We start from the raw sequence: 16259 nt of genomic DNA, 5'->3' as shown, positions 1-16259 counted from the left end.
CTTACGCTTTACGACACCCTTCACCGCAACGCTAGTCCATCCGAAACTGCACACTGCCGCTTCCGCCTGCAAACTCCTGACCCCTGGATAGCCTGCGGCTGCGCGCTCGCATCCAAAAACTAGGGTCAGCACCAGCCATAAGCATTGAACAAGCACGTACCACGTCCCTCGCCATCTGCTCGTTTGGCAAGACTGCCCACAAACGCTACCACCTTTGCCCATGTCTCCACTCCGCCACACTCGCGTCGTTCGGTCCTATGGCAACAACAACAACTGGGCCAGCCCAACGGTCACTCGCTTGTGTCTCCATTCGCGCCACATCCACACACATGTCAGCGCGAGACCGCCAATCGTTGGACTAGGACTCACCCGGTCTGCGCGGTCCGTCATCGTTCAAAACTCTGTCCCCTCTTCCCCTACTCGACCAGCCCGAGCCCCTGCCCTCTTCCGAGCCGATAGGCCGCCATCCATCGCATCTACCGCCGTTTGAGCAACCGGGCTCGCGAACGGCCCTGTTTTTGGCTCCAGAGTCTCAGTTCCCTTTTGTCAACAACCAACACGCACCTTAGTCGTTTCCCGCGCGAAAAGCGCACCGCTTTGCCGACAAACGCGAAGCCTTGCCATTCTTTGGCATTTGTCCCTTCCCCGTTCCTACACTCCTCTGCCAGCGCCCCGTTTCGCGTCTGAGAACAACGGCGGCCGGGGCATTGTCTCACCCACTTAGCCCGCCGACAAAACCGCCCAAGACGTTTTGTGTAGCTCCAGCGCGGTCCCCAACGCCAAAGCGGACTGCTTGTGGCCCGTTTCTACGACTCCATCCTCAGTATTAGCTCCCTGATCACGGAGGACCACTCACCTTCGTCGTTCCCGCGCCAAATCGCACCGCCTCCACGATCAGCCCCTCTCGCTCCATTCCTCCACGTCCTACTCGATCCTGGCCCCTCTGGACCTCCCATCCACCCCAGTATCGCTTCCCAGCCGCTCTCGTGGTCGTCTTCAGCGCGATTATCCGGGTGCTTGTCCGCGTACAGCGACGAAGATGGAAGACGAAAGCAAAAGATGACGCGTGACTGATGCGTGACGACGGTCGCAAATGACGTCCGAGAACGTCCGAAACACGCCGATTCTGCACCACAAATTATCCATTCCCTTCCTCAGACTCCACACACCCAGATTCTCCTCCAGTGCTCAATGCCACTGCTCATTGCTTCCAGATGCTACAATTTATGCCTTGATTTATAACACTTGCACTCCACACTCCACAGTCGACACCTCCGCGGATCTCCACTCGAACGAGCCATACTCTGAACAGCTCCCTCGACACCTGCCATTTCAATCCCACAGCCATATCGCTTACTTCCCTGCACTCAGCTGCATTTCTCCAACCTTCAACAGTCTTTTGACCGTCCGGCCACTTCCTCCGATCCGGATCAACCTTCTGATCTGCATTCGCACTGTTCGCTGATTCGCAGGCCAATCGATCGCCTGGTCAGGCAGTGGTGCAGTTGCTTTGGGACTTCCTCTTTGGATAAGTTTCCAGACTTGATGAAGTCTACCATCCCCTTCCTTGATCTCTGTTCTGAATTGTTTACTTGTTTCAGTTAGTGACTGGGGACAGTCACATTTTCAGTTGGGAGGAGGTGACGAGCCGCCGAGGCTCATCAGGCTGATTAGTCAGCATTGATCCGTCGGTCCCGCCTTTCCGGACTTGTTCCTAGTTCCTGTTCCTGGTATTGAGTTCTCTCCTGTATGCTTTTAGTATAAAAAGGCATGTAGTAGAGTAGTTTGGTTTATTATATTCTCTTCCTTCTCTTTCTCTTGAGCTGTTAGCTCTAGTTGCTGTTGGAGCCCTTTGAAGGACTCTGGCATTTTCCTGTCTTTTCTCACTGTTGTGAGAAAGCATGTCATTTGGAGCCCACCGCGAGGGTACTTCAAAATTGCATCCAACGCGCCTCTTGGCCCACAGCACAGCTACGTAAACATCTCAAAAATCAATCTATTACTCCTCTACTACAGCCGTACCTGATTTACAGACCCCAACTCCCTCCCTCTCCGCTTCGACCCCTGCTTCAGCGCACCCCTCCGACCTCCTCTCCTCTCCGACACCACCTTGCTCCTCGCGCCTCGCACTTCACGTCTCGCTTCACTTCCCATCATGGCAACAACCTCCGCTCCCGCTCCCGCTCCCATCCCAATGCCTGCACGCGGCGCCTTGACCGCACCGACATTCGACTCTTCGAAGCCCACACAGCTCCGGCGCTACTTCGCGGATGTCGAATACCTACTCGATCTGGCGCAGATTAGTGATGAACAACAGCGCAAGAAAGCTTGCGCACGGTACCTGTTAGTCGATGATCAAGAACTCGTCGAGGGCATCGACGAGTTCGGCGACACCGCAGCCACCTACAACGACTTCAAGACTGCGGTCCGAAAGCTCTACGCAGGCAACGATGAGGACAATCTTTACACACTAAAAGATTGGGAAACTCACCTCCATTCAACGGCTCAAGCCGGAATCCACTCCGAAAACGACCTCGCCATGTTCTATCGGACGTTCGCTCGCATTTCCCAGTTCCTAACCGCCAAAAACCGCCTCTCCGAGACTGAACAAAGTCGCGCGTTACTTCGTGCGCTCCAACCTGCTTCGCTGCAAGCCGCCGTGAAGCAACGGCTTCAAATCCTGCGGCCAAATATCCACCTAGACGACCCATACGACGCGAAGGACATATATGATGCCGCAAAATTCGTGCTGGCGGGGTCGCCTTCGCTGCCAGAGCCGCTGCTGCCTCCCAACCTCGCTTCTGAGCGCGCGACAAGTCCTGAGAAGCTGCAGTTCGACACACAAGTCGAAACAGAGCTGAAATCGTTGCTCACCTTGGTTAAACAGCTTGTCGCCCTCCTCGGCAACCAAGCGCGCGAGCCCGCCGCCCAACCACCTGTCCAAACATTCCTCCACTTCATCCCAAGCCCCCCGCCTGTCCAGCGGCCACCCGGCTGCTCGTATTGCAGCAACGCGGCGCATTTCATCCGCGCCGGCCCCCAGATCGTCGAAGACCTGAAAAATGGACTTGTTAGTCGCAATAGCGAAGGCAAGGTGACCCTAACGAATGGCAGGTACCCGCCTCGCGACTCAGCACTCCCTTACTTGCGCCAGCGCTTCTTGAAATGGCACGCGGAAGCCACGACCGCCCCACAGCTCGTTGTCGAAGTATTTCCCCACTGCTCCTCTCCCATCCAACTTCCCAGCTCCCAGCCCTTCATAGCGAGCGACGAGCAGCGTCTCGAGTCGATTGCCGCCGAGCAGCGCGTGCTGCTGCTGGCCCATATGGCAGCGAGACAGACAGAGAAGAGGATGTGGGCGGAAGCAAAACCTGTCAGCACAGCCTCGCTTACCGCATCGCCGACCGTGCCCGATCACCGCCCGCACTCCGATCTCCCGATCCCGAAAGCTTCCGCGCCGCCCGAACATCCAGCAACCACCTCCGTTGCACCAATAGCAGCCCATGCCTCCCTAGATGCCGCAACGATCTTGCTAGATACCAACAACATCTCGTACCCTCCTTCCTCCCTTTCGACCCCTTCTAGCAACGATCACGCGGTAACGCGTGATGCGCCTTACATGATAACGAATGAAGACAATTTCGACATTACAACGATGACTTGTCTCGACCCGCAACAGCAACCGATGTCCAAATCTGCTCAGAATGACGCACATGCGAACCAAGAAAATTTTTGCACAACTGTTGATTGTGATCATCACTCGCTTCTCATTCATCGACCAACACCCGCTACGACGTACTTGTCTCGCGTTGCACGTGACTGACATGTTCCCCCACCCTCATCTATTCCTAATCCACGCAACTGAGCATTCTCCTTGGCTATATCCACCCGTTCAGCTCTCCCTGCTTTTTCAAGTTTTCCTTGTCCCTGTGAGTGACCGGGGACAGTCACATTTTCAGTTGGGAGGAGATGACGAGCCTCGTCACGAGAGTCACGTGATCGGGAGCTTAGTCAGCATCCATATCCGGTAGTGGGCTTAGTTGAGTGTTTCATTGTGATTTCTCTCCCTGTGTTCCTGCTCCTTTCTGTAGTTTCTGTAGTTCCTGTTCCTTTCTCCTAGTTCCTGGTTCCTCTCTCCTAGCTCCTAGTTAGTAGTCTATAAAAGCCTGTTCATTAGTTAGTTTCCAGATCATATCATATAGTTTCCCCCCAGCAGAGTTTCCCTCAGAGTTCAAAGTCTTCCTTCTTCTTCTCCCTCTCTGGTTGTGCTGTAGCCTTTGGTTGCAGTTAGAGCAGTTTGAAGGGCTCTTGCTTTTCTTGTTCTTTCTCACACCAGTGAGAAAGCTTGTCAACGACGCGGCAAGATTCGTGCTCGCGGGGTAGGGTGCTGTAAGTTAAGCTGGTTTGTAAACCAGTTAAAAACATGTTTTTATAAACGGTGTTAGTTTTTAATTAATTAGGGTGGGGGGTGTTTATAAACAGGCACGTGTCAGATGACATCACATCAGCACAGCATCAGCACAGCCCAAGTGCTTCTTTTTTCTTTCCCTCCCATGTCGACATCCCGAGGGAAGTCCGGCGCGAAAGCGCGAACTGGTGCTCGCCAACCACCCATCACTGCTGCACTACTCGGAGCACTCCACTATGGCCCCGAGATCCGCAACCTCGCTGCCCTCCTCAAAAGTCTTCCATCGTCAATTCCCCTCGGCACTGCACATGACTTCTCAAGCCACGAGCTTCGGCAGGAGGCAGTTATGGAGCTGGGCTGTGAGAAAAGTGTCGTCAATCAAGATCTCGAGTGGTCATTTGGCAGTCGCGTGGATGGAAAGCTGATCGAGTTCCAGTCCCGCGGCCCCGGGCTCGAGGCAGTCACTGTGGTCTTGCGACAGTACATCACAGGGCCAGCGGGACAGAACGTCGTTCTCATCAAATGGGTGGATGACCTGACCGCCGCGGCACAGGATGCAATAGAGCGGTGTGGTGCGCAGGTGTGTCCCTTCTCCGGATCCTAAGCCTACACTAATGTCCGTTTAGAAGCGTAAACGAAAAAGTACGGCCGCAAGGCAGCGGATGGAGGAAGACGAGGATGAGGAGAATGTTGACAAACGTCAGCGGTTGGATACGGAGAACGACAAACAACAACGGGAGATGGTTGCTGAAGCTGCAGCAAAGCTCACCCGTCAAGGCTCGGTGCGTCATTGCTCCCTGTTACCCATCCTGCTTACCTGAAGACTAGATTAATCACCCCTTCGACGACCTTATCGACATCCCCCCACCACAACGGAGCAAGCGCGGGCGGGCCGCAGACCCAACTCTCGAGGAACTAACCATCCCCTGCGAAACGAAGTCACTTAATCCCAAAACCGGCAAGCCCTACAAGCGCTTTCGCTGCGCCGGCCCAGGCTGTCACGAGAGTTGGGCTGAGCCTCGCCAGGCCGGACGGGTCTTCCCTCATGCCGCCAAATGTCCATACTTCTCAGCAGAACAGCGAAATATGGCGGCGGTGGCCAACGCGAAAAACGCGCTCTCCAATGACGTTTCGAGCAGCGACGATGATGGGGGTAACGCCACAGCCAAGGACGAAAACGAGGCCAAGGCGGGCATGTCGAAAAACCCCTACTTCGATCCATTTCGCGGCCTGGGGGAGGACGAACGGAAAAAGGCCATTGCCAAGTTCCAGAAAAAGGCAAACCTGTATCTGCTCGAGTTCCTGGCTGTTACTGGGCGCGCTCTGCGCCACGTAGACGAGAATTCGTTCAAGAAGCTGGTGAAGCATCTGAACCCTTACCACGGCCTCTTCTCATCGACAACGATGGCCGACTATGTCCATCGTGAGGCAGCAAAGATTACGATGAAGAACTCCACGCGCCTCCGCACAATCGGCAACCTCACCATGTCATATGACGGGGCCACTGTTTTCGGACAGTCAATATACAGCGGCCATGTTACTACGCCAAAGCTGCGCGAATCCTTCCTTATGCTTGCCGACGAGTCATCCGGCGATTCACACACGGGTGAGCATATCAAGGACATTCTTCTCGGTGTATGAAACTGCTATCTTTCACAATTTCTTCGCTGATTGTTGTTCAGGTTATCGATGACATTGGCCCGCTTCAATTCGCCGCTCTGGTGTCCGACGACGCGGGGAACACTCGCGTTGCCCGTGAGCTTATCGCGGAGAAGTATCCAACGATCATCGCTCTCGCTGACGCACCTCATCACCTCTCGAACCTGGTAAAAGATATCTGTAAGTTGGCTCATTTTGAAGAGGTACGACATCTGCTCTCATTCTATTGCACTATATTCAAGTTCATGTTTATTGCTAGGGTATCGAGAAGATGAGGACCGTTATCGGTTTTTTTTCGACGTCCACCTATGCTGGCACTCATCTCAAGGCCCTTCGTGTCATCATGGACATCACGAAAGGACTGGTCACTGTAGGCAAAACCCGCTTTGGTACGATGTATTGGTCTGGTTACGCTCTTCTCCGTAATCTTCCCGCCATTCACGAACTTATCCGTCTCGGCGTTGTTCGTGCAGAAGGCTCCGAGGTAAGCCGAGGATACTGATTCTTTCTCAACGCTTATGGTGACCAACAGGAACAGTCAAAGCTGGGCTTCTTCCGGAAGGTACCATTGTACAACGCCTTCAAGCTCAACTTGGAGCAGCTTGTCACCATTCTTGAGCCCATCGCACGCGCTATCCAATGTCTCGAGGGCTCGATGACCACGCTGGGTGACGTGTGGAAGTTCTACGTCGCTATTACTGCCGTTTTGCAGGACAATTTCGCAGAGAATGCCTTGGCCATTCCTGACGATGTCATGGATGCCATTCGGCGCATCGTCAATGCTCGATACCAGCAGCTTATCGGGAGCACCGACGCGTATCTGGCTGGCTTTTTCCTTGATCCACGTAAGCACTCAGCGCGCATATTGCATAGTTTGTCCAATAGCTAATGTAGCACACAGAGTATGTCACGAGTACGGTCCTCAAACGATCCTCCGGCAATCTACTTGTCAGCTCTCCTACAGAGTCATCATCAGCCACGCCGGGCAACCAGGCAGCGGAGGATGGCGATGCTGATTTGCGTCGGAAGATGCCTGCGTATGCGGCTGTGGGCACCTTCCTTGTCAATCAGCTCAAGGCGGAGCTCAAGGCTCGGCCAAACCTTAAGTCATCGAAGGTTTTCTCACCATACGCTGACCGCAAGGCAGTTATTGCTGCACTGCGGTCACAGCTGGAGGCCTTCACCCGACAGCGGGCTCCCTTTAACCGACGCAATGCCGCATGGACGCGTGCCTATCTCTATTGGCGTGCACTCCTTGATGATGCGGATGCATCTGTTTTAGCGGTGAGTAGCGGCACATTTCCGAGATGTTAACTAATGAGTCCTAGTATATTGCCCTCAAAATCTTTTCCATAATGCCCACCTCAATGCCCGAGGAGCGAACAGTATCGGTCTTCACCAAGCTGTCGACTAAGGACCGCAATCGCCAAGATGCTAAGACCACCGTCGCACTCACCCAAGTGCGGCAGGAGGTTTGTCGCCGGGATGGAGAGCGCAAACCGGCAGTCCAGCCACACCTCAATTGGCGTTCAGTCAAGGCAGCATTCGCAACTGCTGAGGCGGTAGAGCCAGCACTGCCGCCTGTTGCAAGTGGGTCGGGGTCAGACCTACCAGTCATTGATCTCTCAGCAGAGAACGAGCCTTCTCCGAACATCAGGGTTTCCGAGGACGGAGTAAATGATGCTGTCGCAGCGGGTCTCCACGCTCTCAACACCCGCAGCTTGGCGTCAGACGTCTTGGCTGATATTGCCTTGCTTCCAAGCTTTGAGTCGACGCGATTTGAAGCGGAGGACTCTGCGGACATCAGCGACGCATTCTTCCGTGATCTTCTCAGTGATGCACCTGTTGCTGGTGCAGAGAAGGCGGTAGGGAGCGGGGTCATAGGTGGAAAGGGCAAAGAAAAGGCGACCCCGGCGGCAGTGTTTGATGATGATATTGATGACGAGGTATTCTAACATTTGTTTTAAAAACTGTTTATAAACAGGCTGGTTTTTAAAAACTGTTAGAAACAGGTGTAAGTATTAGCTGAATAATTACTTACAGCACCCTATCGCGGGGTCGTCTTCGCTGCCAGAGCCCCCGCCAGCTCCCCAGCTCCTTTCTGAGCGCTCGCAAGGTCCTAAACAGCCGCAATCAGCCAGCCAACTCGAAACCGACTTGAAATCACTACTCACCTCGGTTAACCAACTTGTCGCCCTCCTCGCCAGCCAAATGCGCGAACCGACCGCCCCGCCTGCCGTCCAGACCTTCCTCCACGCGGTCCCCAGCCCTACAATCGTCCTGCGCCCGCCCGGCTGCTCGTATTGTGGCAACGCGACACACTTCATTCGCGTCTGCCCGCAGATTGGCAAAGACCTACAAAACGGACTGGTCAGCCGCAACAGCGAAGGAAAAGTGACTTTACCGAACGGTCGGTACCCACCTCGCGACCCACGACTCCCCTACCTGCGCCAACGCGTCCTGAGATGGCACGCGGAAGCCACAAACGCCCCACAGCTTGTGGTCGACGTCTTTCCCCAATCCGCCACTCCCAACCGAGTTCCCCTCCTCGAATCGTCGTCCCTGGGCGACGAACGGCGTCTTGAAGTGATCGCCATCGAGCAGCGCGTGCTGCAGGCCCGTATGGCGGCGAACGAGCAGGAGAGGAGATGAGGGCGGAAGCAAAGGAGTGCACAGCCCTATCGCCGGCGATCACCGATCACCGCCGCCCGAAGGCCGATCTTCGCGCGGATTCTGCCACGAGTGCCTCGGACAAGGCCCCCGAACGTCCGGCCACCCTTCTACTGCAAACACTTGCACGAACGGCGAGTTACAGTCTTAGCACAATGACGGCAAACCTGGCAACAGCTCCCGATATCATCTGCTACTCAACATCCTCCTTTCCGACATCTCCTCAGCAAACCGTGTCGGCCTCTCTGCGACCGCAGAATGCTTCCCTTATGCACATAAAAACTCCCGATCCGGCCTCTCCACCACTCTGTCCAGCTCGCTTCCCACCATTTCTGTCGGACTGCCCAACAAATGAACAGCCAACTGATGTATGGGATTCTGGTTGTCAACCTGCCACACTGCAGGTCCTCGAACCCCACTTCCGACGCTTATCGTGGGTGACACGTGACTGTCCGACCACGTGACAGGCAACTTCTTTCGCACCGACCAAGGGGGGTTCAAGATCCTTATCAGGCACATGGGGTAGGGGGAGGGGGGGGGGTCCCTGGGGGGTAAAAAAAACTTTTTGTATATAAAAGATTTGGGCCTTATATGGGTATAAAGACACTGAAAATATAGTGTATACCTTCTAATTTCTATAGTTCAGCACTCTCATTACTTATATCTATATACTTTCAGGCCCATGCACTTGGATAGCCCACTCCGTCAGAGGCCCATGCATCAGGTAATTGATGAGAGGTGAACATGTTGGAGTGTTGATATGGCCTGCCATGTGTGTGTTGGAAGGCTCTAGGTACATACATACCTACACATATACACATACACATGTATAAATTTTTTACAAAAAAAAGTTTCACAAAGATTGAATTTTTTATCCCACTTTTTGATCGCATCAGTGGTCACATGACGCTGATCGTGAGAATATATTACTATATATGGCAGGAGGGGGGGAGGGGGGGGTCCCGGGGGGGTCGGAAAAAAACTTTCCGACCCTATATCCGTGATTCGAACTTTGAACCCCCCTTGGCACCGACTTGATGGCTTCAGAAAATTAGACTATCTTCCATGAACCTCCACCAAGTCTCCCTTCTCTGCTCCACCTCCTTGTGAGTGACCAGGGACGGTCACATTTTCAGTTGGGAGGGGATGACAAGCCTTCAGCTTGTTGTTGCTTGTTTGTGTTTGTTTGTTCATATTTGGTAGTTGTTCCTGATCTCTCCCTTTATGTGTTCCTTAGTTCCTATATGGTTCCTTATAGTTCCTGTTCCTGTTCCTTCTCCTAGCTCCTAGTTAGTAGTGTATATAAGCCTGTCTCTAGTTTAGTTTCCACATCATATCATATAGTTTCCCAGCAGAGTTTCCCCCACAGTTCAAAGTCTTTCCTCTTCTTCTCCCTCTCTGGTTGTGCTGTAGCCTTTGGTTGCAGTTAGAGCAGTTTGAAGGGCTCTTGCTTTTCTTGTTCTTTCTCACACCAGTGAGAAAGCTTGTCAGTGCAACACAAGTCACTAACATTTGTAATTATTTCTCAATTTGTGGGCAATTTGAGAATATTTACTTGTAAATAACCTTAAGAACAACTTGTAAGTTGTTCACAGTACTGGGTGCAAGACATGACTTACAGCTCTGCATCCCAATTAGGATTGGTCATATTTTACAGCTTTTCAGAACCCCCCCCAAACTTTTGTATAGCAAAAGTTTTTTTCACCACCCCCTGGGACCCCCCCCCCCCTACCCCATGTCCATGGTAAGGATCTTGGGACCCCCTTGCAAAAGTGGAAGTCTGGAGCAAATCAAGTGTTAAAAGCTAATGCCAAGCATGTGCATACATTCACACGACATCTGCCTTATATAAGAGTAATGTGGTTGTGAACTATAGAAATTAGAGTGTAGACACTATATTTTCAGTGTCTTTACACCCATATAAGGCTCAAATCTTTCATGTATAACAAGTTTTTTTATCCCCAGGACCCCCCCATGTGCCTGATAAGAATCTTGACCTCCCCCCTTGGACAATACTATTCAATGGTATATCCAATTTTCAGATGTTGGAAACCCCTTGCACCTGTCATTACATGCAGCTAAAATTTTAGTTCCCAGACAACCTTGCTTCTTGCTATATATCTGCAAAAAGCTTCCTCCACAGTCCGATCCCACATACTGGCACCATATGTACTATCCAGCTCATGATACCCCCACGGCTCATGGAAGCGAAAAACATCTTTCTTGATTTTGCATACACGGATTCGAGCCCACGCGATGCTGAGCGGCAGCACCGATTGGCCCCATTTATTACGATTGCCACCGATAAGCACGAGCGTCCGAAGATTGTTTAGCCCAGCGAAGAGCGCCCTCCAGGGGGCAGACTTGCCAGCCATAGGCATCCAGTTATGGAGGAAAAGTGTATCGATGTTGGCGAGTGTGAGCTGGAGCGCTGTCGGCTTGGCTTCTGCACAACGCTCAGCCCGTTTCATCGAACAGCTGCCGAAGAAGGCGATCAGAGCCAAGTCATCAGTAAGTGCATCGAGGTGCCATGCCAAAATAAGCTCCTGCGCAGATTTATCTTTGGCCGGGTGTAAGGGCAACCCTGGAGACTCCGACGAAAGCCTAGCAGGGGAGGATCCAAAGAGTGAATAAGACTACGGGAAATACACGGAGGGACCGACCTAGCAGGGGAGGATCCAAAGAGAAGAAACTCTAAGGGTCCGCCTGCTAGGGCGCCAACTATATACTGGTCGTCCGTAACTGCCGACGTAGAGTGCAGAAGGCCTGAGCGGCGTCGCAGGCTCTGTCCCAAGGTGATCGTTGGGAGGGTCTTGACGGATCGGTGATTGTGCAGGCGAAGGAGGCCATGGACGATGGTCGGGGTGGGTCGGAGCGTCCGAGGGGCGCCGGTCGGATGCGCCTCGGATGCGTTCGAGGGGTCCGAAGGAGGCCGAAGCGGGGGTTCCCCTGACATCACCCCCCCTTTTGAATGCGGGCGTCCCGACGCATATATCGGAAGGGCAGCGAGTTGAAGGTTGCTGAGGCGATGTGCCGTGGTTTACCCGGGTATCTCCGATAGAAGTCCGCAATCTTGTCTGGCGCAAAGACACGGTCGAACCGAACCCACGAGTCGTGTGAAGCATCGTAGCCTTTCCACCTGACGAAATAGTTAAGACGCTTATACCTTATCCTGGCATCCAAGATTTCCTCGACTTCCCATTCGGGAACTCCGTCCTCTAGTTCGGGGGCGGTTCGTCGTAGCCGGGTCGTCCATCGAAGGGGGTCGTCCTGAGCGGGCTCGAGCTTAACAACGGGGAAGACGGGGTGGAGCTTGGAGTAACGCGGGGAGGTCTAGCTTGTAGGCACCTTTGCTAACCTCTGCGAGCACCTTGAACGGTCCAAGGCGCTTGTGGGAGAACTTCTCGGAGGGCCGAGTCGTTCTAATGTCAGAGGCGTCCAACCAAACCTTATCACCAACTTGAATATTCGGAGCGTCCGAACGTTTCCGATCGTAGTACCGTTTATACTCGTCTTTGGCTTTAACGAGCGCGGCCTTTGCCTCGGAGACGCCGTTTGCTATCCGATCGCGAAAACTCGTTCACCGACTCCAACTCTGAGCGGGCGCCTGGCTCGAAACCCATTCGGGGAGCCGACCAGTGTCAGTCATAAAGGGTACCTGTTGAGTGGAGGAGTGAACGTGGTTGTTATAGGCGAACTCAGCGGCAGGGATAAGCTCGTCCCAGTCGTCTTGTTGGTAGTTGGTGAAGATCCGGATGTACTGCTCGAGCTCTTGGTTGATGCGCTCGGTTTGTCCGTCGGTTTGCGGGTGGTAAGCCGTGGAGGTAGCTGGTTTGACGCCAATTAAGCGCCAGAGTTCGCGCGTGAAGTCAGCGATGAACTGCGAGCCACGGTCCGAAATGTACTTCTCGGGGGTTCCGTGGTGCCTCCAGACGTTCCAATAGTACAAGCGGGCAGCTCCGACCGCGTCTATTGTCGTATGGCATTCGGTGAAGTGAGCGCGTTTCCCGAGGGCGTCAACCACTACCATAACCGCGTCATACCCATGGGCCTCGGGGAGCTCGACGATGAAGTCCACAGTGACGGTGTGCCAGCGCTCGGGGGGGACTTCGGTTGGATGCAGCTCTCCATGCGGAAGCCTTCGGAGGGCCTTCGTGCGGCAGCATAAGTCGCAGGTCGCGACGTAGCGCCCGATATGGCGAGACATCTGCGGCCACCAGTAGTTGCGCGAAACCAACTCTAAGGTCTTGAACCGCCCGGCATGTCCGGCGACTCGCGTATCGTGGCAGAGCTCGATGATGCGCCTCCTTAGGTCCTTGTCTTTGGGGACTACGACCTTGCCGCGGAAGTACAAGAGATCGCCCAAGACGGCCCACTCGTCCGAACGTGATGAGCGGGGGCCCCGAACTTGACCTCGGACCTTCAAGAGTTGCCGGGCCACAAGCGCGACAGGCTCCTCTAGGTCAGGCTCACCGGATAGCGCTTCCTTGATGTCGCGGACAAGTTCGGAGCCAGGCCCAGAGACGGTGACGGCCTCAAGCGAACATGGAACAGTTCGGGGCGTAGGAGGGTGACATCCGAGTTGTCTTCGGAGATGCCGTGATCAGGCCGGCGGGAGAGAGCATCGGGACGGCCCATCTGGCGACCTGGGACGTGGTGCAGCGTAAAGTCAAACCTAGAAAGGTACAACGACCATCGGGCTTGCCGACGATTAAGGTGCTGTGCCTTTCGGAAATACTCCAAATTCTTATGGTCAGTCCAGATCTCGACCGGATGCGCGGCGCCCTCAAGGAAATGCCGATACTCCTCGAGTGCGCGGATGATCGCGAGCATCTCCTTGTCGTGAATCTCGTAGTTGCGCTGGACATCATTTAAGCTTTTGGAATAGAACGCTACAGGGTGCCACTTCCCGTCCGGGGCGGATTGTTGTGAAAGAACCGCCCCCGTCGCATAATCTGAGCTGTCTGCTTCAAGTCGGAAAGGCCGAGAGTCGTCCGGGATCGCTAAGACGGGCTCTGAGACGACCGCGTCTTTGATAGCTTGAAAGGCGGCGGCTTCGGCGTCTCCCCAGGCCCATTTCTGGTCTTTCTTGGTGAGCGAAGAGGGGTTGCGCTAGGGCCGAGAAATCCCGAATGAACCTGCGGTAGAAATTAGCGAACCCCAGGAACTGCTGGACGTCCTTCTTGTTCTCGGGCGGAGGCCATGCGGAGACTCCGGCAACCTTAACGGGATCCATTTCGACGTGGTTGTGAGAGATGATAACCCCCAGGTACTCGATTGACGATTTCTCGAAGTCACACTTCTCCTTGCGAAGGTACAGCTTGTGCATTCGGAGTCGCCGAAGGACTTCGCGGACGATCTCGCGGTGCTTACGGAGGTCCGAATGCGCGATAAGGATATCGTCGAGGTAGATCATGACGTCTCCTGAGAGAATGAGATCCTGGAAAATGTCATTCATCATCGTTTGGAAAGTCGCGGGGAGTTCGTCAGGCCAAAATACATCACCAAAGGTTCGAACAACCCTCGGTTGGTCCGAAAGGCCGCCTTCCACTCGTCTCCTTCTTTAATCCGGACGTTATTAAAGCCCCAGCGAACGTCGAGTTTGGTGAAGTAACGGGCGCCCTTAAGCCTGTTGATAAGGTCATTAATCAACGGGAGGGGGTACCGGTTCTTAATCGTCATTGCGTTGAGGGCGCGGTAGTCCTGGACAAACCGAAGTCCTCCGTCCTTTTTCTTAACGAAGAAGACGGGGGAAGCCATCGGAGATTTCGAAGGGCGGATACGGCCTGTGGCAAGTCCCTCCTCGATGAACTCGTCAAGTTCGCGCTGTTCAAGGGGGGAGATCGGATACACCTTGCAATTAGCGGGCTTCGCGTCGGGAACGAGTTCGATAGCGTGGTCCCAAGCCCTCCGCTCTGGTAACGTGTCGAAGGACTCCTTGTCAAAGACGTCTTGGAACTCCTTGGCCCAGTCCGGAATCTCCGAAGGCGGGGGGGCCGAGTTACGGGCGAAGGCCTCTGCAAGGCGTTGGGACACGGTGCTCCCAGCGCGAATCTCCTCGATTGGGCGAAAGGAGGTGTAGAAGATGCGGTCGCCGTCTTCAAGATGCTCGTCGTCGTCAAGGTCTGGTGAGCGCTCCGGAGGGTCCGAAGGAGCTCCGAGTTCGTCGTCGGCATTGTCTGGGCCAGCGATATCGATAGCGCAAACGGTGGGGAAGGCGCCCGCAAGCAAGCGCGATTTAAGGAGTCGGAGGCGGCGAACCTCAGCGCTCGGTCCGTTCCTCGTCGCGGCAGGTGGAGCAGCTTCGGGGGCAGCGGCTCATTTTCACCTCCTTTGTTTCCCAGTTGATCTCGGGGTTATGCCTTTTGAGCCAGGAGTACCCGAGTATCACACCTCAGGCTACCCCCCCCCTAGACCTGTTAGGGTTAAATACCCCCCCCTGACTTCTAACCTAAGAGGTTCCCCTGGATGGGTTCAACCCACAGGCTATGGCTGTTTCCATCACCATGGGTGTCTCCACCCCCTGTCACATCACACCAGCTGTTTGGTGCCTGTGGTTCACCGATTCTGGGCAAATAGTATTAAATTCATTTTAAGCTGTATACTCGTGGGAAAATTATAAAAAAATTATGTGAATGGTCAGACTAGTCTAGGGAAATATATTATGGTAATTAGGGGACGGGAAAAGGACTTTGAATAGTATGTGGGGGTATGGTATATAGGGGGGTATAGGGCTCTGGGCTCTGGGCTGGGGGGGTCTAGATGACTATAGAGTGACCAGCATAGGTAGATAGAAAGATATTCTCTGCTATATAATAGTATCTAGGGCAAGGAAAAAAACTACAAGTATGTGGGTTGGCTTGCAGGGCTTCTATACATGATATCATATTAGATATTTATGCAAAAGAATAATAGAAAAGGATGAAGAGAATAAGTCTGAGTCTATAAAGTAAGTAGTCTAGACAGGTGAAAGGATATTCTCTGGTATATGAGGCTATCTAGGGCAAGGAAAAACACCAAAGGTAGGTCTCTATTTTTATATATTTCTTTGGGATAAAAATAGTAAAAAGAGGGAGAAAGGGGAGGCAAAAGAAAAAGGTCCTCAGGCAGAGTCGAACCTGAAGTGATAGCATCACCGGACCGGAGAATAGAACCAATTCGGTCAACAAAGCATTATGCTGGGCACAGCTAGAGGATCCGAGTCTGCCTCCCGGTCGACCGCATCAAATAATAAAAAAAAAGGTCTGCAGGCCCTTGTTGCCCACAGTCAGTGCCCTTATATCACGCTATGCAGCCAACAAGGTATCCTATGAAGGTCCAGAAACTACTGACTACACCGGGTACAGATGCCGAGCGTCGGCACACATGCCGCGCCATGCCGACGGCATGTTCAACCTGGGCAACACCCAAGGCTTGATTGGGTACACCCGAACGCCTCCTTTGAACCCCCCCGTGGTGTACCCAATCATGCCTGACGGGACAGGTCCGGGTGTATCCACCCATCAATGTGGGATCACCCCGG

General features: G+C 53.7%; 2 protein-coding genes across 2 annotated transcripts; one reads left to right on the top strand and one right to left on the bottom strand.

Annotated features, from left to right (window-relative positions):
- Positions 1-4553: 4553 nt before the first annotated feature.
- MIND_00577000 (DUF659 domain-containing protein) lies at positions 4554-8022 on the top strand (the record flags this gene model as incomplete). The annotated part of the gene is made up of 8 exons (XM_037362531.1): positions 4554-4988; positions 5035-5190; positions 5237-6043; positions 6091-6270; positions 6327-6551; positions 6600-6912; positions 6969-7351; positions 7396-8022. 8 exons carry the CDS (start codon positions 4554-4556, stop codon positions 8020-8022), a joined length of 3126 nt encoding a protein of 1041 aa, XP_037220452.1.
- A 19-nt stretch (positions 8023-8041) lies between these two features.
- On the bottom strand, positions 8042-9067 carry MIND_00576900 (uncharacterized protein; the record flags this gene model as incomplete). The annotated part of the gene is made up of 5 exons (XM_037362530.1): positions 8042-8052; positions 8109-8186; positions 8242-8422; positions 8472-8745; positions 8905-8927. The coding sequence occupies 5 exons, from the start codon at positions 8925-8927 to the stop codon at positions 8042-8044; spliced, it is 567 nt and encodes a 188-aa protein (XP_037220451.1).
- Between the last annotated feature and the right edge of the window lie 7192 nt (positions 9068-16259).

Source organism: Mycena indigotica (genome assembly GCF_014461135.1).
Source record: "Mycena indigotica strain 171206Taipei chromosome Unknown Mind.scaff0005, whole genome shotgun sequence".
In the NCBI taxonomy this organism is placed as follows: domain Eukaryota; kingdom Fungi; phylum Basidiomycota; class Agaricomycetes; order Agaricales; family Mycenaceae; genus Mycena; species Mycena indigotica.
This window is presented reverse-complemented; position numbering and strand designations above follow the sequence as displayed.